We start from the raw sequence: 24,860 nt of genomic DNA on the forward strand, positions 1-24,860 counted from the left end.
TTATGTAATAGTTGGCTATCATCAGCAAAATAGAAAACACACAGACATTGTTTAATTTGACCTGATGTTTAATATTTACTTGAATGAGATTCCATTTTCAGCAACAGTGAATTTTTTCAGCCAAGATAAACATTTCACACTAAACTGTACCTCATGATCACTGTCCTTCCTAAGTATAAGTCTGTTTTTAACAAATCGACACCATTTTTGAGAAAGAAATTCTGAATGATCCAAGTCAATAGGGCCTGTTCTCTCATCTCCTTTTTCAGATTCTTTCAATTTTCTTTCAAAATATGCACATTTTGTAGCAAAAAGAACTAAATTATAGTCATTGACAAGGTGTGAGAGAATGTCAACAATCAGATTCATTATATGTTCCTGAGCCATCTTACTTTCCCCTCCATTACATCTGTCAAGCCAGTAAAATGCTGAAATACTGTCGATCATAATGACACATATATCTGGATTGGTACTTATGTTATTTTCAACACTATGAAGAGTAGCAAGTAGTTGCGAGCTGCTTTTACACTGCATAACCAGCAAACGTTCAAGAGATTCCTTTATCAGAATTTCTATATCTCCTGAATTAGAATTAAATGTTGCACCTAGGTTTTCAGATGAAGTAACTGGCTGGTTTTGCTCTACAAATTCTGTTATTTTCTTTTCCAATAAAGTCACAAGACGAAGAATTGAAAACTTATAGTCTGTATCAATAAACACTAAACTTGCTCCACATCCACCAAAGTTCCATCCTCTCCAGGTCTTTGGAAGAATTAATGAGCAGGCTATATGTAAAAGCATTTCAGTTTTACCACACCCTTCACATCCATAAAGCTCAAACACATCTTTCCCTTTCAGTCCAGCTGGAAACAATACAGGCTCAACTTTGGAAATATCTGGTCGACTTCCAAGCCGAGCTAATAGCTACAACAAAAGAAATCAGGAATCAATTAAAAATTATGTCTCTACTGTCCACCAGACTGAATTCTAATACTGAATTATCAAGATTATCACCCCTGATTTGAAACTTGATCAGACATCATGATAATTATAAAATTTATTTTAAGCCCAATTTTAATAATAGCTTTGATTCATTTTCTGTGTTTCATTTTTTCTAGAATATACATTGTAGTTTGCAAAAGTATAATTCTATTTTCCAATAATTAATTTCTTATAGTCTATGAATGAACTTTATTTTAAGTTCAAAAAGTTATTTTCTTCCAAAAGCCTAAAATAGGATTTATGTAAATGAATGAAATAACACATAGCCTTTGGTTATACCATATTCAATAATAAATTATATACTGTAAGTAATATTTGTCATGAGGATTTGGGGAAAATTATAGTATTTAACAATATAATAATAATATATTTGTAGCCTCTCTGCTTGGCAGTGAGAGAAAAATCTATTTTATTTCCATTCCCAAACTTTCATTAAACATGTTTGTTTTATGAATCCTTCATATTCTGAAATTTCATATGTGCATAGTGGCACATTTATTTTGACTCAAATCTTTACAATGTTGAGATCTGATGGTTATAGGTCAATTTGTTTTGAGGTCATTTAACTTAAAGCTAAATGTATTAGGAATGGATGCAACCATCACATAATCAGGAAAAAACACAGACACAGTTTTAGTACATTGCACAATATATGTAGGTCATCAAGTTAGTTGTTGGAGATAACATTTAAATTCAGATTGTGATTCAAGGGTCTTTGATGATCATCAAATTTGGTAAAAAGTAACATAAACTGTTTACTTTTTTTTTTCAATTTGGAAAGCCCTCATCCCAGCAGGACAAATACCATTATTGTAGTTATCATGACCTATATGTACAAGGTCATTCATTCTAAAAATCATTTGCAATTTATTCAATGACCGTATGGTATACTGTCAGTGATGTTTATTACTTTTTTGTTCTTTACATGTTAATGTGAAATGCTACCAAATGTTATTGTGCCTATAGTAGTAATACATACTGAAGTAGTTATGCAACGTTTCGTACACTGTCGCTACTGTTATGCCATCTGCATATTATCACAGGCGTCTGCTTCTGGTTTGATAAAAAATATAATAACCTACCCCTTCTATGTTCATATAAGTAGGGGTAACTGTTAGGACATTGTATTTTTCCAAAACCAGGTGCAGACGCCTGTGATATTATGAACTTTGAATAAAACAAAATAAAATATGACGCGTTATCAAAATGACTCATTTATGGCAACTACGTGTGTTGTATATTACGGGAAGAAAGTGACATGCTACAAATAAAGTAAATTTTTGCATTTTCACTGACCTGTGCTCCAGTTTCACTCATTTTCACATTTTATCCCAAAAGTGCCGCTCATGCTAATGAAAAAAAAGACGTGCCGCCGAAAGAGGATTTGGTTTATACAGCATTGAACAATCTCGCTTTGGATACATATTGTTAAAGTTGTCAATCGATTTTTGTATCAAGTCACGCTTTGTTCAGTTGTCTTATGTTCCATTTGAATTTTGATATTTTTTATCAATGACATCTCAATGAATTAATTTGACGTAGATGCGCATGCGTACAGGAAAAGGGTTCACACGGTAAACATTTCTACTCGTACTTGGAGCAAGTTATCCAGCGTTTTTTTTTTATAATTTTATTTATTGTTTATATCGTGCGCAACCAGGTTTGTGGTATATAGCAATGTTTCACTATCCTAAATCGTATAGCGGTTGCAACATGTAGATTTAGGTCGATCTACACGTACATGCATCTTCTATTTTCCTAAAAATCGTGCACATTTCAAGAATGACGAGCATTTCCATTGATTGACAATGACTACACGAACGCCACAGATTAGTCGGAGAAGAAAACGACAGCAACCACCAGTTTACAGTGGAATAAGTGGGTCGTACGAAGACAAAGACAACGATTATGTCTGGTGTGGATTTATTGCATTCTTCTGATGTATTGTTGCATTGTTTCAAAATAGCACCTTGATTTTAGCAGACTACACCTGTCTTATTACACATCTCCATTCATTGCAGATTCCAGTAACTTTTCATGATCGTATGCCTATGTTTAAGATACACAATTTCTCCCTGCTATTAAGCTTGAATCACTTACGTTTATCTTTAAGTCTAGAAATGTTTAATGCATTGAATTATCAAAACATGAATTAATTGTTCTTTTTAACCGTTCTTGAACAACATTTTACAACAACAATTGTGCATGGATTAAATAGCTTGATGGCCTTAAAATTTAGACGTGATCCATTTTTATGTGTCTTAAATATTTACTGCAGGGGTTGTAATGCAGCAGGTAATCATTAAAATATTAGTTTCCGACTATTGTAAGATTCCTTCATTTCCTTTTCATAGGTTCTTTCTTTCATGCAGTCGTCAAATTTCAATATCTGTTCTTCCTACTACCCTATTGTTAGTTGATGAAAAACTTTGAAAGCTGCAGACCTGTTATGTAATATGTATATAATTATTTATATGTTGAGGTTTGATATATTGCAGGCTATTGAAACTCTTTAAAGAATCAATTTTCGCCTCATTCACAACCTTTGACAGATCCAATCTGATAAGTTGACAATGGTTGAAGAGTTGATATTAATTATAATCAAACGTTTCTAAAAAAATATTCAGTATAATGATATAATTAATGTTTCAAAGTGCTAATTTCCTAATTAATTTGTCAGAGTATTGAGATACTGTATTTATAAACTTACCATATTTGACCCATTAAGTGCTCATATCCCCATAAGCGCCCCTCCATCTTTTTGATGCCCTGATTTTAATTGCCCAGGCATAAATAAAGACCCAAACTACACAAAACTGTATAGATTTGCAATAATTTTGTCTTATAAGCACATTTTTCCCAATTTTTTATATGCCTTGGGCACCTATTGGGTCGAATACGGTACTTTACTAATTAGTCCCTCTGAACTCATTGAATTTGTATGTTCTGAAAATCTTATGGTATATAAAAAAGATTTAAAGATGCTCCACCGCTGACAAATGGTATATTTTTACCATCAAAAACAGGAGCAGATGATTTAGTATTTTCCTTCAGTTTCAAAAGTTACTTACTTTACACCATTACCACCATTGAAAAGTTTGAGCTTCTAATTTTACTTCAATTTAAAAATATGAAAAATAATTAATTGCATCCCGAAAAAATTCTGTGGCACTATATCCTATACGAAATTAAGTAATGATTGTGCATGCACCAAAGGCGAGATAAATTATTTTATGTTATTTTTGTGTTAATTAGGCATATATATACATGATTAAACACCAATTAGTGTTCAAATGATGAATATCATTTATGCTGTGTTGGCGATGGAGCATCTTAAATATATAACGGTATATTTGCTTTCATGGGTCATTCAACATATTAGTGACTACAATGATACCATGTTTACATAATCATGAGAGAAAGAACTATAAAATTTGTGTATCACTTATTTCAGTCCTATTTGTTTTGATCTATTGGAAGAGGCTCATATGACAAAATGTGGTCATACATTTTGGTAAGTTGCATGTTTATTTCTATTTCATTGTAGTTAATGCAACCAAGTTTTAGAGATGTGGATCATATTGTTTTATTGGCCATCTTAGAATTCATTAGATCATTAACAAGCTCTATCTGCTATGGGGGGAAAAAAATCAAGCATATTGCACTTCTGATCAAAAGTTGCCAGAAATGTTATGTAATATGCTTTTCAACTGCAATGTATATCTATTATCTAGATCATCTTCCTGCTCAAAGAGCATGTGTGCTGTAGTGAGATTTTTCAACTTTTTAACCTACTAAGTAAAAGGCTCGGACAGTGAGCTAAAGTCAGACAGTATCTTACCTGATGCAGGCTAGGTCATTTGTGTCTCTAACACAAAAACAATGATAATAAAAAAAAAAACCAAAAAAACAACGGAAGTCAGATTGGGCTTCAGTGTGAAATGTGTTTTATGTGAAAAACGTTTGATATATAAAAAAAATATATGAACTATAAAGAGAAAATAATTAGCATTTTATTTTGACAAAAAATTCAAAGTGGAATGCCCAGCTGTAGTGATTCATTTACCTACATGCCCTGCAGAAATGGCGCACAAAAAATGCTAGGGACACAACATGCGTAAACTAAATCTGTAATATATTTATATATCTTATTGAAATGAAGTCCAGATTTTTGTATGGCTGAACGTTCAATTTTCTAACCTTGCAGTTTTAGAGATGTTGAAAGTAGTCTTGAGACAGTGAGGCCCAATACTAGACCTATACATATACATTCATAAATTGTATGTAATATTAATAAACAATTGCAAGGTCATTTACGGATGTTCCAGATTTAGGTTGTGGGGTAAAGCCAGAGTACCCAAAGAAAAACCACTGACCTATGGCCAGTACCTGGCTACTGTCCCACATGGGATTTTGCAAACCCAGAGGTAGATGGCTAATGTTAATGTCATAATATCTTCACCACTTGGCCACTATATATGCCCCCCTCCCCATTCTTGGAAGGAGTATTATGTATTATTGAATCATTTGTCAATACTTATTTTACATTATGAGCCATATACATGACTTGAAAAGCTTTAGCATTAATATTGTACATCATTTACTTCAATATGATCACATACTTAAGACACTGTGTACATCCTGAAGTGCATAAGTAAATAAGTAATCCATTATTTCCTTGTGCGAGTTGCTAACAGCATGTATTCTGACATGTATACCCTGTTTTTATATATATTGATGACTGAATTCAATGCATTTTTCGAAATATTTCCCCAACCATTCCCGTATATATCTTCATAAACAATGATCCACTATCATCTTCATCGATAATAGTCCATCACCATCTTTGTTATTATTAGCTATTAAAATTGTTATAGGCTGCTTATCCTTGGCCCATCTGAAGGATGTTTCTCACACTTATATTAAGTTTCCTCCTGGGGTTTAGTTGTTTAGCCCACCTTCTTTAGATCATGGGCACCTTTTCTTTGCCGTCTGTCTGTTTGTCCATATGTAAATCTTTCTTGTTACTGCTGATTTTCTGAAAACACTGAAATTCAAATTTCATTTAAATTTTCCCTATAAACTCTTCATTACAAACTGTACACTTTTTTAACAGACTTTACTAATAATTTGAATGAAATAACCTTCATTCAGATTTTGTCAGTTAATTACCGGTATGCATTGTCTTTATTCATTAAATTATACTGTTTGTGAAACTATATTTGATTAACTTTGATTTTCACATTATTAGTGTTGTTTTATTTTAGCTATAAGTGTATCAAACAGAGCCTAGAACAGAGCAATAGATGTCCAAAGTGTAACTTTGTCATCGATAGTGTCCAGCAGCTCTTTCCTAATTTTACTGGTAGGTGATCATTTTTATTCTCATTGTAAAACTGGTGTTCTCAATATTTATTTATATTAAAAAAAATAACAATTGCCTCCATAATTTTTTTTTTTTTTTTTTCATAACTTGCCTGCACAAAAAAAAAAATCACAAGAAACAAGAAAACACAATATAATGTTGTTGGTACTTCTGATTACCGTATTTTTGCGCGTATAGTACTAGGAATAGTTATTAAATATAACTTAAGTGCATTAATATTAAAGAGAAAAAAAATATGAAAATTTGCGTGTCAAAATATATTACTAGGTAAGCAGTTTAAATATCAACTCTGACCACACTGGTATTCTGCAAGAAATACAGGTATCATGGACCTTTTATTGGTAAAATATTTGTTGCTAAATTGCTGTTGTATTACTATATGGTAAAGTGTGAAATCTGTACTTATCATTACAATGTAAAGGTCATGTATTTCCCAGACACCAATTGTGTGTGTCTATCAAACGACATAACAATTATAGAAAATTAAAGGTGAAAGGGGATGTAGAGGATAGATTGTGGTACAACTGATATATTCTATCAAGTCGTGAATTTTAAAGTTGTCGTCTGTATTTCACTTAGATAGGAAAGCAACAATTTTAATGTTAAATTCTTTGGATTTGTGCCATGTTGGATGTGCATTTAGATTTTTAAAAGCAACTGAATATCAAATTCTTTCTGGTGCTAACTGTGACTGTAAATATTTCCTTGTGGAAAATGTATACATAATATCATAGACGCAAAATTTTCTGTAGAAATTTGCCATACTTTAACAGCATTAATGGCTGATACTGATAGTGACTGTTTAGGTGGTGAGTAAATAATAAATATGTATTTATATGTATAAATTATGCTGCAGGGTGTAAGATATCTGCTGTTACAGTAATACTTTGTAGTAACAATTTTCAGCCTTATTATCCAAGGATTAATTTGACTTATTCAGGAGATCCAAGTCATCAGAAATAAATCCGTTGTTTAAGCTCAATATTGACATATATATTCCTATTTGATTTCAGTAAATGAACTGGTGCTGAAACACAGAGGAAGACAAGATGAAAAGAAGATGAAAATTGACCAACAGGTACCGTACAATATACAAATTGAATGTTTACTAAATATGCTGCAATTTCATCACTAGTTAAGATTTAGGTTTTGATAGTAGTGTAAAGTTATCATTATACACGTATTTTCATGGCAAATGATAAAAATATGTCTATGATAAATGTTTACCTGTTACTATTTTGTTCCGACAGAACTCGCCAGGAACTAGTTCTGACCTCTGTGACCTTGTGACCGAGGACAGCCTTGACCTTCCCCATGTCAATCAGCTACTATCATTACTACACCACAAAAAACAGCTCTTAGAGGCAGTAAGTGATGGAATGAAGATTCACAATTTGATAATGATTTATTTCTTTAATTTTTTGGAGAGAATTTGGATACAAAAGTTTGTGTTAAAGTACTTTGGTAAAGATAAAAATCACTATTGCACATGTAAACAAGACATCTTGCAAAAGACGTATCAAGAGAGAAACTCAATAAAATGGTTTCGAGATACTAAAGCAACAGGGATAAATACATTTTACCATTAATAAGACCCACCTTTTGTGGATTGTGATAATCGAGAAAATCGCATCAATATATTGCATCACAATCATCGGCAGCTGGGACTAATTGACGGTAAATTGCACATTAACCACATTATTTTGGTATCGCAAAATTGGCATATCAGCTCAAGTTACCCACTATAGGAGCAACAGTTGTATATAGGATCATGCTGAAATATGTTTGGTAATAATCTTTTGTCTATTTGCAGGATGGTACATTGGCACAAAATCTAATTTTGAAAGAATTTTTACAACAAATCCGTGTGAAAAAACAAGAGGTAAATTCTTAATGCCTGCTGTTAAATTCCTTCGACATTTGTCAACCAAATTGCTTGAAGTTGAAATCCATACTATCTCTCCTATTTAATACTGCAAAGTTAAAGGTAGGTTTCCCCCAATGAAATATAAAGTTTACGAAATCGAAATTTATCCTGTACATAGATATAATTTTCAGATCATTTTCGATGCATACAGCAGACAATATGGATGGTCAGTTGCCTAGCTTGAGCAGGAAAATACTCCTCTAAAAATTTAGCGAAGTCAAGCTTTACATAGAACATGACATTTTTTTTTCCAAAACGAGGCCGCATCAACAAATGGAAGCGTGCAACAAAATGTCAGATGGAAGTGAAGTCTTGCCACGGCATGTTTAGTTATAAAAAACAACAACAACAAATCAAAGTACGATGGATTGTTTATACCGTACATGTCATAAAATCTATAACACTTCAAGATACTGACATACGCTCGCTAGCATAGTACACCAAACATATATGTAGTAAGTCTGCCTCTTTATGTGCGCTGGCATATGTGTTGAAATTTAACTTGCACATGCAACACGACTCAATAGAATTCGGGCGAGTTGTGCTTGAGATGTGGCTTCTGTTTCTTCTATTCCTACATGTCATCTCTGAGTTTCATTCTCTAGAGATATCCTAGGATGCTACCAATTCCATTCACATTTCATACTCTTTGATGCCAATTCTGATACATGTTTTGTTCTCACACGCTTTCGTTCAGCCATTTTGTTTACTTTTAGTGCGAAACTTTGACAACACAATCCATCGCAGCTTCATTTGCATACAATCCTGTCAGCCTGACGGTCGTAATAAATCAAAGATTTCTTTCAATTTTGTATTCAAAACACATTTGTTCAACCTCATACGCATTAAGAAATTATATTGAGGTATTTTTAATATGTTTTTTTCACCTTTTCTTCTGTTTATCGGATTTTACAAAATAAATATTTATTTGGTTGGGCGAAATTTTCCTTTAAGGAAAATCTTGCAAAGTGATAAACACAATATTTAACTGTTATCTATTAAACTATCCGGTATATACCAGTACCTAGCCTATAGATCATTGGCTCAAATGATTTATCAATTATTGTATTTTGGTTGTTGTATTGTTGCAGCATATAGACCAGTTAACCAGAGAACTAGCTGTGATTGATGAAGACACCAAGAAAGTAGAGGTGAGTTAACTCCCTTTATCTGTTAGCTGATCCATAGAATGTTGTAACTTTTGCCATTCAAATTTGACACCTTTGGCACATATTTTGATCTTCTGTAAAACGTGATATATATATACACATGTAATATGACTGAAGGCAAGGCCTTAAAGGGCGTAGCCAAATGTTTCAGTAACCATTAATTATGCAATGTCATTACATTCAATTTATGAAAATAATGAACTGTATAGATTTGCAATAATTAAGTCTTATTAGCACCTTTTCCATTTTTTTAACGCCCTGGGCGCTTATTGGGTTAATACGGTATCCAATTTTTGGCCAGCTGATTATAATGGAAGGTGGTCTATCACTTGAACGCTTGCAAATAAAGAGCAATAGCACTGAGCTTCTGCCAGATGAAGATAACGTTTGCACTGAGCTTAAGCGTTTGAACAGCTTGATTATCTGCGCGTTCCATTTGCAGATTTATACAAGTTGTATCGATACGAATCTATTGTATCTCAAATGGAACGTGTCGTACCAGCAGAACTGTACTGGTACAAGTGGTTTAATTTCAGAAGCGTACCAGTTGGATCCAAGATGGCGGGCTCAAGATTTTTCATTTATGATTGAAATGTTTTCTTTGTTGAAAACAAGACAAGAGATTATTTACATCCAATGAAATTACATAGAATTTATTTCAATGTTTTCCAAAATTATTTAGGCATTACTTTTATATTTATTTTGTTGTTTACACTGAAATCACTTGGCTTTTATATTCGAAGAGTATCATTCATATAGGTGCAGCCGCCATGGAAAAATTCAAACACGTTTCCTTTGGCAGTGCCGTATCAATTTAGTACAACTGGTACGAATCCGCAAATGGAACACGCGGTATATAATGAGCTGACTTCAAAGTACCGCATTCACACCGATGGGTTTTTTTATGGTGGGGAAAAATGGCGGCTATAAACTGAAGTTGTCAGTGTGTAGGATTGAAATTGAAAGATTGTGTTTTTTCTTATATTTTCATTTTTCATGTATGTGCTACCTTTTAAGTGCTTCTCACTTAGTGCCCTTCGTGCACGAAGGGCTGCACCCTTATAATGTTGGTATTCCTGCATGTAATATCCCGTAATGTAATTCTTAAAAATTCCTAGTTTAATGCTCTCTTGTACTATTGCTATTGCTGGTTGTGTATTATTAGTTACACAGTTTGTTAGTGACCTGATACTGAAAAATATTGGGTCTAAAATAAACTTGTATCAGGCGAAGCGAAGACCCAATATTTTTCAAACTGTGTAACGAATTTATCCTGTCGAAGGCCCTTTCAATGAAGCAACTCCAAAATGCATTAGGTATGGAAACCAAAACGACTCAAAACATGAAACAATTTTCACCTCATTGAAGACTTGAATGCGTTGTCATGGTCCATTTCTGTTAAATAATCCTAAATAAGTGTTGCTGATTTCGGTTTGCTTTGAAAGTGGTCATCAGCGCTATCATTCAAACATTTTGTCTCCATCTCTTTGGAGTGCCATTTTCGTGAAGCGTTATTTGACCGCCATCTTGTTGCTAATTGGCGTTAGGGGCAAAGAACGTTAACTCTATCGTCCAGACCTGATATGATTTCTACTTACCTGATACAAATATATCTTGGATATTACGTGACATCATTTTAACAAATAGGAATGCAAGATTCTTGTCTGAGGCGGGATAATTATATATGTTGAATTGCCAGAGAGTTGTATAGATAGGGCCTGTGGAAATATCATGTATCGCTTCCTATCTATGATTTTATTTCCATTGACCTGTTCATGTAATGATATTTATATGCTTGTAATGATATTCATGATCAGTTGTCTACAAAGCCTATATTGGCTGTAAGATTATAATAATGTTTTACTTTTAAACCAGACAATGATCTCAGAACACAGGAGGAAGTATCCATTTACACCAGTAAGTATTGTGATGTTTGCTATATAAAAATACTTCATCGCCAAATTCTCTCTGTCTGAAAACCACACAATGCATGTACTTCAATATAACTTTTCTAAATCAAATGTTTGTCAGTGTTTTGTTAAAGAAGATAATTAAACCTATTCTGCTTTGTTTTGTGAAAAAAATTTACACATTTCATAAATATTAGATACTAAAATTTGATATAATGTTTGATATAATGTTTGACATATGATGTTTTACAGGACCATCTGGTTGACATATTATGATGTTTTACTGGACCATTTGGTTGACATATTATGATGTTTTACAGGACCATTTGGTTGACATGTTATGATGTTTTACAGGACCATGAAAATGTTCAGCCGATTGGCTGATTTCAGCCTTTTTGACTTTCAGAAAATAGGTTCCTGGTACAAGTAATATCATATAATTTTCCACCAAAACATATAGTTCAGCCTTTTTCAGATTTGGTTGACATATTATGATGTTTTACAGGACCATTTGGTTGGCATGTTATGATGTTTTACAGGACCATTTGGTTGACATATTGTGATGTTTTACAGGACCATTTGGTTCCCAATGGCTTTGATCCCTCTATATCTACCAGTTCGGACATGGGCAGTCAGGAAGGTTTTAATGGCAGTAAAAATGTAAGTAATTCCATTGGAATGACAATCTAGAAAGTTATCACATTAATTGTATCAATTTGAAAGTTCACAGACTCGGTGTTCAATCTACGATTATTTTTTGTGGGTCCTTTTCAATGGTTTTTGTGTAAACAATGGGTCCCACAGTGTTATAGATACCCATTTCCAGACATTTCATGGGTCCTTTTAAAATTCTGTGAGTCCGGGACTCGGGATGCGCATGTAGATTTATCACTGCAGACTTAATGTATTATTATAATAGTGTAATAGAGGGGCCGCGGTGGCTGAGTGGTTAAGATGTCCCGACATATTACCACAAGCCCTCCACCTCTGGGATGCGGGTTCGAATCCCATGTGGGGCAGTTGCCAGGTACTGACCGCTGACCGGTGGTTTTTTCTCCGGGTACTCCGGCTTTCCTCCACCAACAAACCTGGCACGTCCTTACATGACCCTAGCTGTTAATAGGACGTAAAACTAAACAAACCAAAGTATATAGAGACTTGGTTACAAAAGATACTGATGCCAATGTGCCATGGAGAGTCAAAGAAGGAGAAGGAGGAAACAGATTTTGTAATTCTAAATATAAAAAGATTTTGAATTGATAACATAACATTATGTACTAAAATTGCTAATGATAGATTAAAAAATCTCCTATAGGCTGGTAAATGGCTAAATACAACAATGGCAGCTAGGAAGAAGAAGGTGAGCCAGCACTTTGATGATCTGGAGCAGTGTTACTTCTCAGTGAGGCAGCGCGAGATACTCAGTAAGTGGATATAAACATCATGGCAACTCTACAGAGGAATATCATTCTGACTTTGTCAAATATTTATACCCCCTGGTATCAATTATCAGGATGAAATTACTAGTGAATGATGTTTCTCACTATATACTAGATTAATCGTCAATGAAAGGGAAGTACATGTAGTTTTGACAAACTTTATTATGTAAGGGTGCAAGGACATTTGTATGGTTTGTGATTGGTTTATGTTCATGCTTTAATTTATATTTTTTTTTTAGCAATAACGAAGAAATGAATGCTTTATATTATACAGATGTTTTTACAGTGATGTTGTAGACTGGAGAATTATACTGCAGAGAATATATATTTAGTGCAACAATTTGTTTGGTAGATTTTTAGGTCACCTGAGACGAAGTCTCAAGTGACCTATTCTAATCGCCTTTTGTCCGTCGTCGTCCGTCGTGCGTCGTCCGTCGTGCGTCGTATGTCCGTAAACAATTTACATTTTCGACTTCTTCTCCAAAACTGCTGAAGCAATTTCAATGAAATTTTGCACAAACCTTCTTAGGCATAAGGCCAATCAAAATTGTGAATTATATGGTCCCCACCCCCCAGGGGGCTGTGGGAGGGGCCAAAAGGGGTAAAATTGAGTAAAATTTCAAAAATCTTCTTCTCTACTCACAGATGTGGTAGAATCAAATACTCTTCATAGATAGAAAGGTCTTAAGGTCCTTTACAAAAATTGTGAATTATATGACCCTGGGGTCTCTAGTTTCCCCCTGGGGAGGGGGTTAAATTTACTATAGTTTATATTGGGAAAACACATTTTTGCGCATTATTTGGTCATTTGTAATAGGAAATGAGTCAAATGTTGTCAGAATTATCAGTATGAGATGGCCATTTAATCCTATTAACAAATTTTCTATGACTGACCCCCAGGGGCCTTAGGGGCAGGGTCAAAAGGGGTCAAATAGGCTAAAACTTCAAAAATCTTCTTCTGAAATTCTGGAAATGGTAGAATCAAATACTTTTCATAAATAGAAAGGTCTTAAGGTCCTTTACAAAAATTGTGAATTATATGACCCTGGGGTCTCACGTTTCCCCCTGGGGAGGGGGTCAAGTTTACTATAGTTTATATAGGAAAAAAACATTAATGTGCATTTTTTGCTCAATTTTCATAGGAAATGAGTCAAACTTGGTTAGAATTATTAGCCTGAGATATCATTTTAATATCATATCCACATTGGTCCTGGCCGACCCCCTGGGGGCAGAGGGGCGGGGCTAAAAAAGGGTCAAATAGGCTAAAACTTCAAAAATCTTCTAAAATTCTGGATATAGTAGAATCAAATAATTATAGATGGAAAGGTCTTCTGGTGTTTTATAAAAACTGAGAATTATATGACCTTGGGGTCTCACGTTACCCCCTGGGGAGGGGTCAAGTTTACTTTAGTTTATATAGGAAAAACATATATGTGAACATTATTTGCCCAATTTTCGTAGGAAATTAGTCAAACTTGATTAGAATTATTAGCCTAAGATATAGCATTTTAACATCCATATCAGTCCTCGATGACCCCCTGGGGGACCAGAGGGGCAGGACCAAACAGGGTCAAATTGATTAAAATTTCAAAAAATACCTCTAAGTTCACAGGTTTGATGGAAGCAAATACTCTTCATAGTCTAAAAAGGTCAAATTTATAAATCACTGACCAACTTCAAGGCCAAGCAATAGAGCATATAGTGTTATTATGTCTTTAATTTGTTTTATTATTTGTTTCATTATATATTCTAACTCAGGTGACCGTTAAGGCCCATGGGCCTCTTGTTCATTTTAAAGTTTTATCATTTGCTTTAATCCTCCATTTGAATGTGTTCATTTGAATAAAGGAATAATCTTCTATCTCTTCAGCTGGTGGAGAAAACAAGGAAGGATTGGGAGAGTTTACAGAAAGTCTTTCAAAGTTCACCAGATTTAGTACATTTAGGCCACTGGCCACTCTCAGCTACGCTAGCGACTTCTACAGTGGGTCCAGTATAGTATCAAGGTATACTACTCTAAATTGATGTTGATAACGAAGGCCACACATCTTTTGCTCTGGGCTAACATGGATGTGTGTGTCATATTTTAGTTTTTCTTCATAGATATTTTGTATAATTTTGTTTGTCTATAGATATTTTGTATAATTTTGTTTGTCTATAGATATTTTGTATAATTTTGTTTGTCTATAGATATTATATATAATTTTGTTCGTCTATAGATATTATATCAATCAATGTTGACATGAAGATTCATCTCTGAGGTACATTGGTTAGCCTATCTGTTTCTCAGTTCACAAACTGTACACTGCTATTTATGTCAATACACCTGGTAGTCAAGTAGTTGTTAAGTAGTCAACTTTTAAATAAGATAAATCATCAATATAAATGCCACTCATGAATGCTTTAGCATTTAATATTGCCTGTTTCAGTATTGAGTTTGACAGAGACTGTGATTATTTTGCAATAGCGGGTGTGACAAAGCGAATCAAGGTAAGGACAAATCTTCACACTACCTTTGGTACTAATTCAATTTGATCTTACATTATGGTCAGTAGTATTGTTTACTAAAGTCCAATCAATATAAGTCACTACACAAAAATGATTTGTTTACCTTTATTTCTTTCTTCTAGATATAATACTCTTTTCTTAGTAATTTCTCAGACTTCCTGATTTCATTTTCCAAAATTTTATCTATTTTACAGACCTTTGAATATTGTGTTTATTTTTCCAGGTGTTTGAATACTGCAATGTAATAAAAGATGTGGTTGATATACACTATCCTGTCAATGAGATGGTGTGCAACTCAAAAATAAGGTAAGGCACAAAATGAAGTCAAGTTTACATGTATAAATTCTCAAAAAAAGACACACCTAGATGTATTATGTATGAAGTTGTTCAGGTGTCCCGGCATTCTACAGCTTACCTTCCTACTTCTAAAAGTGTAAGTTCTAAGCCCAAGTGGGACAGCTGCCATATACTGACCTTTTGTTTGTGGTTTTTATGGGGTACTCAAATTTTCTTCAATTTTCAAAACATGGCATGACCTTAAATGACACAGACTGTTGAAAAACTTGCATATTACTCATTGCTTTCAGGAATCATTATTGTGAAGTGTTATGGATATCACACAAATAATTTTGGTATATAGCCTCATACTTTGTAATTGCATATTACTGAGTTATCTGACCTTGATGGGAGGTGTTGGTTGTTATGTCATGTGTTTGTGAATGTGAACGTAATCTCATAATTACCACATGGTCTCAAGAGTAGATAACTCTGTTAAAAGACAAAATATGAAAATATAACAAGACTTCAATGTAATTTTAAAGTGATAGTTATATGGACCCAAGATAAAAAAATAGTCTTAATCCTGAAATTATCTTAGCTAATCAAAGATAATGTTTCAAAAAGTTCCATCATTTTTGATTGGCTAAGCAAAAATTGAGCAAGTCTTTTTCATGACCTTGAAACCTGATGTATTTATCAACTTATCCCTAAGGAAGAAGACTCATTATCATAGGAGATCTGGTTTGTGAAAAGATGTTGATCTTATTGTTCCTCTACAGTTGTGTGACATGGAGTGCATACCACAAGAACATGCTGGCCAGTTCTGACTATGAGGGCACCATCACCCTATGGGATGCTTTCTCAGGTCAAAAGTCAAAGATCTTCCAGGTAGGGAAACATTCAACATTCTTTCATTACAAACCAGGCTGTTGTAGTCTTTTGTACTGCAAAAATGTAAAAAAAAGTTATTTTAAACTTACATATACCCTGAAGACCTTGATTTATGATTTTACTTAGTACATACTATCTATATCTATCACTATATAGAATTGTTTGTACCTTTGTTTCAATTGAAACAGTATTGCTGACGAATAAATCATTCAAAAACTGCTGAATTTTACTGACTTCATAGTGTTCAAATTCAACCATTATTTCCTAACTGAGAATTTCCAATAAACAAGATATGTAGATATGTAAGGCCACAAGCTTGAATCTGCTGTATGTAATGACAATGTAATGTATAACCCTCCCCTTCCACTGGCAGAGAGAAACATGTAATGTGTATAACCCTCCCCTCTCACTGCCAGAGATAAGACATGAAATGTATAACCCTCCCCTCCCACTGCCAGAGATAAGACATGAAATGTATAACCCTCCCCTCCCACTGCCAGAGATAAGACATGAAATGTATAACCCTCCCCTCCCACTGCTAGAGATAAGACATGAAATGTATAACCCTACCCTCCCACTGACAGAGATAAGACATAAAATGTATAACCCTCCCCTCCCACTGCCAAAGATAAGACATGTGATGTATAACCTCCCCTCCCACTGCCAGAGATAAGACATGTAATGTATAACCCTCCCCTCCCACTGACAGAGATAAGACATGAAATGTATAACCCTCCCCTCTCATTGCTAGAGATAAGACATGAAATGTATAACCCTCCCCTCCTACTGCCAGAGATAAGACATGAAATGTATAACCCTCCCCTCTCATTGCTAGAGATAAGACATGAAATGTATAACCCTCCCCTCCTACTGCCAGAGATAAGACATGAAATGTATAACCCTCCCCTCCCACTGACAGAGATAAGACATGCAATGTATAACCCTCCACTTCCACTGACAGAGATAAGACATGAAATGTATATCCCTCCCCTCTCATTGCTCGAGATAAGTCATGAAATGTATAACCCTTCCCTCCCACTGCAAGAGATAAGACATGAAATGTATAACCCTCCCCTTCCACTGCCAGAGATAAGACATAAAATGTATAACCCTCCCCTTCCACTGCCAGAGATCAGACATGAAATGTATAACCCTCCCCTCCCACTGACAGAGATAAGACATGAAATGTATAACCCTCCCCTCTCACTGCCAGAGATAAGACATGAAATGTATAACCCTCCCCTTCCACTGCCAGAGATAAGACATGAAATGTATAACCCTCCCCTCCCACTGACAGAGATAAGACATGAAATGTATAACCTTTCCTCTCACTGCCAGAGATAAGACATGAAATGTATAACCCTCCCCTCCCACTGCCAGAGATAAGACATGAAATGTATAACCCTCCCCTCCCACTGCCAGAGATAAGACATGAAATGTATAACCCTCCCCTCCTACTGACAGAGATAAGACATGAAATGTATAACCTTTCCTCTCACTGCCAGAGATAAGACATGAAATGTATAACCCTCCCCTTCCACTGCCAGAGATAAGACATGAAATGTATAACCCTCCCCTCCCACTGCCAGAGATAAGACATGAAATGTATAACCCTCCCCTCCAACTGACAGAGATAAGACATGGAATGTATAACCCTCCCCTTCCACTGCCAGAGATAAGACATGAAATGTATACCCTCCCCTCCAACTGACAGAGATAAGACATGAAATGTATAACCCTCCCCTCCCACTGACAGAGATAAGACATGAAATGTATAACCCTCCCCTCCCACTGCTAGAGATAAGACATGAAATGTATAACCCTCCCCTCTCACTGCCAGAGATAAGACATGAAATGTATAACCCTCCCCTCCCACTGCCAGAGATAAGACATGAAATGTATAACCCTCCCCTCCCACTGCAGACAGAGATAAGACATGGAATGTATAACCCTCCCCTTCCACTGCCAGAGATAAGACATGAAATGTATACCCTCCCCTCCAACTGACAGAGATAAGACATGAAATGTATAACCCTCCCCTCCCACTGACAGAGATAAGACATGAAATGTATAACCCTCCCCTCCCACTGCTAGAGATAAGACATGAAATGTATAACCCTTCCCTCTCATTGCTAGAGATAAGACATGAAATGTATAGCTTTATTAAACCAGAAATTTCGAATTTCCTAGGAACATGAAAAGCGTTGCTGGAGTGTTGATTTCAACCGCATGGACCCAAAACTTCTAGCGTCAGGATCCGACGATGCCAAAGGTACAATGAAATTTTTTTTACTGGTGATTGTTGCACACTCAAAAACGATAAAGCATTAAATTGTTAATGGCCAACTATGGAAAATACATCTTGGTCTATACAGGTTACACAGTTACAAATCATATCTTATCATATCTTATATAATCAAAGTTGTGCTTGTTCCATGTGATGTTGAATTAAATATTTTGTTTCAACAGGATTGAACAACAGGCAATACCTATAAGTTATCTCCTGGGAATTTGTGAATTTGTTAAACTTCATTATTATCTAGTTATATCAGCATGGTAAATGTGCAACTAGTTCAAATATTTGTAACCCTGGTCAGTGATACCACAATATATTGCTCGGTTAGAGAGAAATTATGTTTAGCTCGATTGGTTGATCCTCAGAGTAGTTATCCAGAGGTCCTGAGTTTGATCCCTGGCAGAGGCAATGATTAAATTTATCATACTCCTGCACCCTATTACCTATTTATAAGTAGTTCATCAGTAACTATAAAACTACTTTTAAATTACAAGTTGGACATATTCATTGGTATATAAAACTTGTAACAAGTAGATGCTTTTCTGTTTATAGTGAAGCTATGGTCGACCAATGCTGAACATTCTATAGCCAGTTTGGAGGCCAAAGCCAATGTATGTTGTGTCAAGTTTAACCCCGAGAGCCGCTATCACCTGGCTTTTGGTTCCGCAGGTAAGGTCTTTCTTGTGATTTACAGACACCAGTTACAGCAGCTGGCAACCTGGCATTTTAATGACAAGAGTCAATATTTTGTTTTATTTTTTCAAAATCTTACTTTCAATTGTAAAAAAAATTATTCAACATCATTATGATTTAAATATAAATTTGTGTATTACATTAAATTGTTTGTGATCTATGGCTGTGCAAAAAATTAGAGTGATATCTCACGATGACTTTTCACTGAAAACATGCACGATTACGCAAAGATTTTTTTGCCAATGAAGATGTATCATAAAAGTAATTTGAAAATTTAGAAATTAATTGCTGTTTGTGTTCAGACATTAAATAGATATGCATGACATTGTTTTTCTCTCCTTCCAGATCATTGTGTACACTACTATGACTTACGGAACACCAAACAAGCTGTGATGATTTTCAAAGGCCACAGAAAAGCGGTGTCTTACACCAAATTTTTAAATACCAAAGAAATTGTATCTGCGTAAGTTTTTCACCTGTGGCCCTGAGGCATAGTGTCAGACTTACTGTTGTATTTTTATCAAATTTGATGTTCAATGTATGCTGTATAGCGAAACAATTTCAAAATTGTCTGGTTAGGTTAGTCAAAAACTGAAGTATTAGGTTAGGATAGCAGTATTTTACTGAAAGAGTCTTTTATAGTGTGAAGATTGCAAGTATTAGCTTAAAGATGCTCCATCGCTGACAAATGATAATTTTTCACTATCAAAAACATGAGTAAACGATTTAGTATTTTTCTTCGGTTACAAAAGTTACTGACTTTAAACCATTGTCACCATTGAAGAGTTTGAGCTTCTAATTTTGCTCCAAGTTAAAAATATGAAAAATAATTAATTGCATCCCGAAAAAATTCCGTGGCACTATATCCTATATGGAATGAAGTACTGATTGTGCATGCACCAAAGGCAAAATCAATTCTTTTATATATTTTTTTGTGTTAATTAGACATATATATACACGATTAAACACCAATTATTGTCCAAGTGATGATTATCTTTTATGTTCTGTCGGCGGTAGAGCATCTTTAATAGAATTGAATGATGATTTGTGATGTGAAACCAAACCATTAAATACAAAGCTAATGTGTCACCTTAGCCATAAGTTTACTGAAGATAATAGGTTACCATATAATATTGTGAACTTGTCAAAAATGGAAATACATTAGGTATCTTAAATTTGCCTCAAGTTTATACTGTTTACTGTAAATCATCTTTTCTTGTGGTGACTAATTTCGCAATTTATATATCAAATGCTCTGTTTTACTTGTTGAATCTTTTTCACAGCAATTTATTTTAGAGAATTCTAATTGTCTACAAAATACATTCAAAATATTTAATTCATGTAATAGAATTTATGGTAGTCATTTGTTAATTAGAAGTTATCATTGTAACAATAAGTTACTAGACATGAATTGTTTTGAATAATAATATATAAATAGACAGTAAATATATGTTGTCAAATTATCTTTGTTTCATAACGTTTAATTGTTTTACTTCCAGATCCACAGACAGCCAACTGAAATTATGGAACATTAAAAAACCCACAAATTTACAGACATTTAAGGGGCACATAAATGAGAAGAACTTTGTTGGTTTAGCCACAGACGGAGACTATGTAGCTTGTGGTAGGTTTTCCCATTTAACTCTTCTATGTATTTCCCTATTGAAATACTGAATAAGCATCATATCAAGTAAGAACTAAAATATTAATGCTTTAATTTTGAAGAAATATTATTTATATTTACTTGTTCGTTGAGTTTAGTAAACAGTTTCTAAATACAGAATCTGAGTGGTTTAGAAATGTGTATTCTACATTCTATAGATTTGTGTTCACCTCTGGGGCCCCTGTTTGAGACCTATAAAGAACATTTAATTTTGGAATTTGTAATTTCATCTGATTGTCTAGGTGTTAGTAGGTTGATGGAAATAGAGTCAAGATTTTCAAGATCAAAATAATACTTATATAGTTTTACAAGTAAGATAAAGAGTATTATATGGCATTTAAAAATTGCAATACATAAATGTATTAGAATTAGATGTTTAATCCTAGCTGAATTTTGCCTATTTTATATACAAATGAGATTGAATGTTTTGCCTATACATGTATTGAGAACACTGTAGTTAAGACTTCAGGCATATTGTAGTAACGTTTTAAATTAAATTTGATTTGGATTAATGTTTCATTTTGTGCATATTCTGTAGGTTTGAGAATTGTATGTGGAAAAGATATGATTTAATGTAAGTAATAATTATGTATCTTGTGTTTTTCAGGAAGCGAGAATAATTCCCTGTATGTGTATTATAAGGGCCTATCTAAACAGCTACTTACATTCAAGTTTGATACAGTGCGTAGTGCTTTGGTAGGTTACAATGCTATTGATACACAAAAAAAAGAGTATTCAATCTACTTAGCATAACACAAAAAATAACATGAAATGTTTGTTGTATAGAACTTGGGATTGTTTTAGTAACTTCTGTTAAACCACAAAATTAATATAAAACATGAAATTTGTTTTGTACATTATAACCATTATTCCATCAGCTTTTAATTACCACCAGTATTTCTGTCTATAAAATGAACGATAAAAAGCTCACAAATGTTACACAGAAGAAAAGAGGATAGGCTCTAAAATGTTCATTCTATGAGCAAGAAATTAATTTGTTCTCACTTGAAAAAATGTAGGGTTGCTTATAGGGATATGGGTTATTATTTGGTCATATTTCATTACAAGTACCTGGACATTTCATGTTTGTGACCTTCTTCACTCAGTGTTTCTTTTCAGTGACCATCCAAGTGCTGCACTGTAGTGTTGTTTGTTTCTTTCAGGAAAAGGACAAGAAAGAGGAAGAAATCAATGAATTTGTTAGTGCTGTTGCCTGGCGACCAGTAAGTAACATGTGACCTTGAGTGATTGATTCACTCTATTATATGTGGAACTTGGAACAAGGCTTTTGCCATTGGTTTGATGTTTCTTACGAAAATAGGGATCAACATATCTTCATAGGCAGTGGATGGAGGCCCTTTCCACATTAAGGTTTCATTTTGATAACTTGAGTTTCTGTTAATCTAATGCAAACTTCATACACACTTTCCTCAACAATAAACACAAGGTCAAAGGTCAAGATGACAATTGTCTGCTGTAATCAAAGTTTCATTGGGCTAATCATGCTGGTCCCCTTTATCAAAAGCGCTTGCTTGGATTCGCTTAAGTTTTAGGTTGAAAGGTCATAGTCAAGGTCACTTACTAAAAATCTACATTTATTGCTGTGAGTTCATTCAATTTCTATTTTACTGGAAAAACTCAATATTCTTATCATCAAAAGTGTTTCCTTGATATTGTTTTAAGTTAGAAGGACAAAGATCAAGGTCCCTGTCACTAAGATTAAAACAAAAATGTTTCTGTGTGATAATTATCAATTACAAACAACATATATACACTTCTGTGAAATTCTTGCTCTTTGAACTTTGACTTTTCACAACCACCAAAATTTAACCCTAACTGACACAAGGACATGTGTAGAGAATGCTTGTAATTTCCTAATAAAGAAATTAATTTTTACAAGTACTCATGTTTTTGATGGATACAGGTAGTGTTTTATCATCAGCTAAAAATACTTTATGTCTTTTACAGGGCTCCAATGTGATAGTGGCAGCTAACAGCCAAGGAACTGTCAAAGTGAGTCATAATCCTTGTCAATTAGGGATTAGGATTAATTTAGTATTTCTTAGTTTAGAAACACTCAAGAAAGATACGGGGGGGGGGAAACTAAATCTTTCTCAATAGCGATTCTTTCCTTCCTCACTTGATCCCTTACAATCTTTTTTTTTTCAATAGATATTGTTAACTAATGATGGTGAAAAAATGTTCATTATAAGCAGGTTAATTTTGGCATTAATTAAGTACAATGATATCTTGGTACTGCGACTCTGTACTTTATGAACAGCTAAATCCTATTATATAGATGTGTCTAGCTTGTATAACATGTTGAACTCTACATATAAAGTTAAAATGAATTAAGAATATAGTACAGTACTTGCAAACTAATTGATAAATTTTCATATCTTCACTTTTCAGGTGCTAGAACTAGTGTGATGAATGATGCAACACAATCTGTGGAACAATCAACCGAGTACTAGGGTAAAAACAGTAGACAATGTTGTGATAACTTTATCAGTGTCTACTGTGTGTTTTATATAGAAGCATAACTAGATATTTTTTTCTTAATCAAACACAATTATTGATGATAATTGTGCAACAAAGGCTCGTCACAACTAGATGTTGTGTACTTGATGATAACTGAAATGCCATGTAGGATGACAACTTGGTGCTGTATTCTGAAGGATCAACCATTATTAGTGATAAAGACACTGAAGCGTTATAACTTGAAGTTGTTCACTAAGGATAAGGCGGACAAAAAACTGTATTGTGTAATGGTATCACCAGGTCATCTGACATTATATACCAAATTCTGTGATAAGTAAAGGTATCTGAGCAATACTGGGATTTCCACATCCCAAAACGACATGTGTAAATTATAATTTACCTTCAATTAGTCCCACTTTCCTGTTCCATAATCACAGGACTAATTGGTGGTAAATCATACTTTACTCTGTGGTTTTGGGATCTCGAAACCCATGTATTAAAGCATTCTATAGAACAATATTGGCCGACTTAAACTGTACATAATATAGTTACAGGGAGACAACCAGATGTAATCTGTGCAAACTACCAACACATAGAACTAGTGGTTTTGTTGTTATACAGAATGCCAAATTTAGATTGTTTGATATGACAATTTATATATTATATGTATGAGAGGGCTGATACAGCAGTTTTAGATTGACAGATTGTGTGAATATTGATGGGTGGAGGAGTGGATCTGATGTCTGGTACAGATTGTTGGATTGAAGGGTGAATAGTGATGTATTTGTATGGTATAGGGTGAGAGAGTGCCCTGATAAGAGAGGAGACTTTGAGTAAAATGTAATAACTTAGCATTGACCACCATGTTTTTTCATTCTGCATTGACCACCATGTTTTTTCATTCTGTCAATAATTTCATGTTTTATAAGACAGTTCTGCAGTGGATTAGACTTAGATTGGATATTCAATAACTTAATTCCCTATAAGTTGAATTAGGTTGAATATTTGATACCTTAATTCCATGGACTTAGGTTAGATATTTGATAACTTACTTCCCTATAAGTTGAATTAGGTTTGATATTTGATACCTTAATCCATGGACTTAGGTTAGATATTTGATAACTTACTTCCCTATAAGTTGAATTAGGTTTGATATTTGATACCTTAATCCATGGACGTAGGTTAGATATTTGATAACTTACTTCCCTATAAGTTG

At 34.1% G+C, this 24,860-nt stretch overlaps 2 protein-coding genes across 2 annotated transcripts; one reads left to right on the forward strand and one right to left on the reverse strand.

The window, feature by feature from the left end:
• Positions 1-64: 64 nt before the first annotated feature.
• LOC138321059 (DNA repair protein XRCC2-like) lies at positions 65-2,520 on the reverse strand. The gene is made up of 2 exons (XM_069264468.1): positions 2,299-2,520; positions 65-924 (listed from the first exon to the last, which is right to left on the reverse strand). Exons 1-2 carry the CDS (start codon positions 2,317-2,319, stop codon positions 76-78), a joined length of 870 nt encoding a protein of 289 aa, XP_069120569.1. The 5' UTR covers positions 2,320-2,520; the 3' UTR covers positions 65-75.
• Positions 2,521-2,567: 47 nt separating this feature from the next.
• LOC138321060 (E3 ubiquitin-protein ligase COP1-like) lies at positions 2,568-24,517 on the forward strand. The gene is made up of 22 exons (XM_069264470.1): positions 2,568-2,917; positions 4,457-4,516; positions 6,270-6,367; positions 7,402-7,466; positions 7,639-7,755; positions 8,202-8,270; positions 9,407-9,466; positions 11,360-11,401; positions 11,968-12,054; positions 12,710-12,818; positions 14,704-14,839; positions 15,263-15,323; positions 15,565-15,647; positions 16,400-16,508; positions 18,702-18,783; positions 19,360-19,476; positions 19,846-19,963; positions 21,000-21,124; positions 21,771-21,859; positions 22,327-22,386; positions 23,132-23,176; positions 23,576-24,517. The coding sequence occupies exons 1-22, from the start codon at positions 2,811-2,813 to the stop codon at positions 23,591-23,593; spliced, it is 1,857 nt and encodes a 618-aa protein (XP_069120571.1). The 5' UTR covers positions 2,568-2,810; the 3' UTR covers positions 23,594-24,517.
• The last annotated feature ends 343 nt before the right edge of the window (positions 24,518-24,860 follow it).

The sequence above is a fragment of the Argopecten irradians genome, chromosome 4 (genome assembly GCF_041381155.1).
Source record: "Argopecten irradians isolate NY chromosome 4, Ai_NY, whole genome shotgun sequence".
Taxonomy (NCBI): domain Eukaryota; kingdom Metazoa; phylum Mollusca; class Bivalvia; order Pectinida; family Pectinidae; genus Argopecten; species Argopecten irradians.

Bases quoted from the DNA above. Each gene is read 5' to 3' on its own strand.
- LOC138321059 (XM_069264468.1), bottom strand. From the start codon at position 2,319: ATGAGTGAAACTGGAGCACAG. The intron at 925-2,298 runs GTCAGTGAAAAT...CTTTTGTTGTAG, and splicing joins TGAGTGAAACTGGAGCACAG to CTATTAGCTCGGCTTGGAAG.
- LOC138321060 (XM_069264470.1), top strand. From the start codon at position 2,811: ATGACTACACGAACGCCACAGATTAGTCGGAGAAGAAAACGACAGCAA. The intron at 9,467-11,359 runs GTGAGTTAACTC...CTTTTAAACCAG, and splicing joins AAGACACCAAGAAAGTAGAG to ACAATGATCTCAGAACACAG. The intron at 21,125-21,770 runs GTAGGTTTTCCC...TGTGTTTTTCAG, and splicing joins CGGAGACTATGTAGCTTGTG to GAAGCGAGAATAATTCCCTG.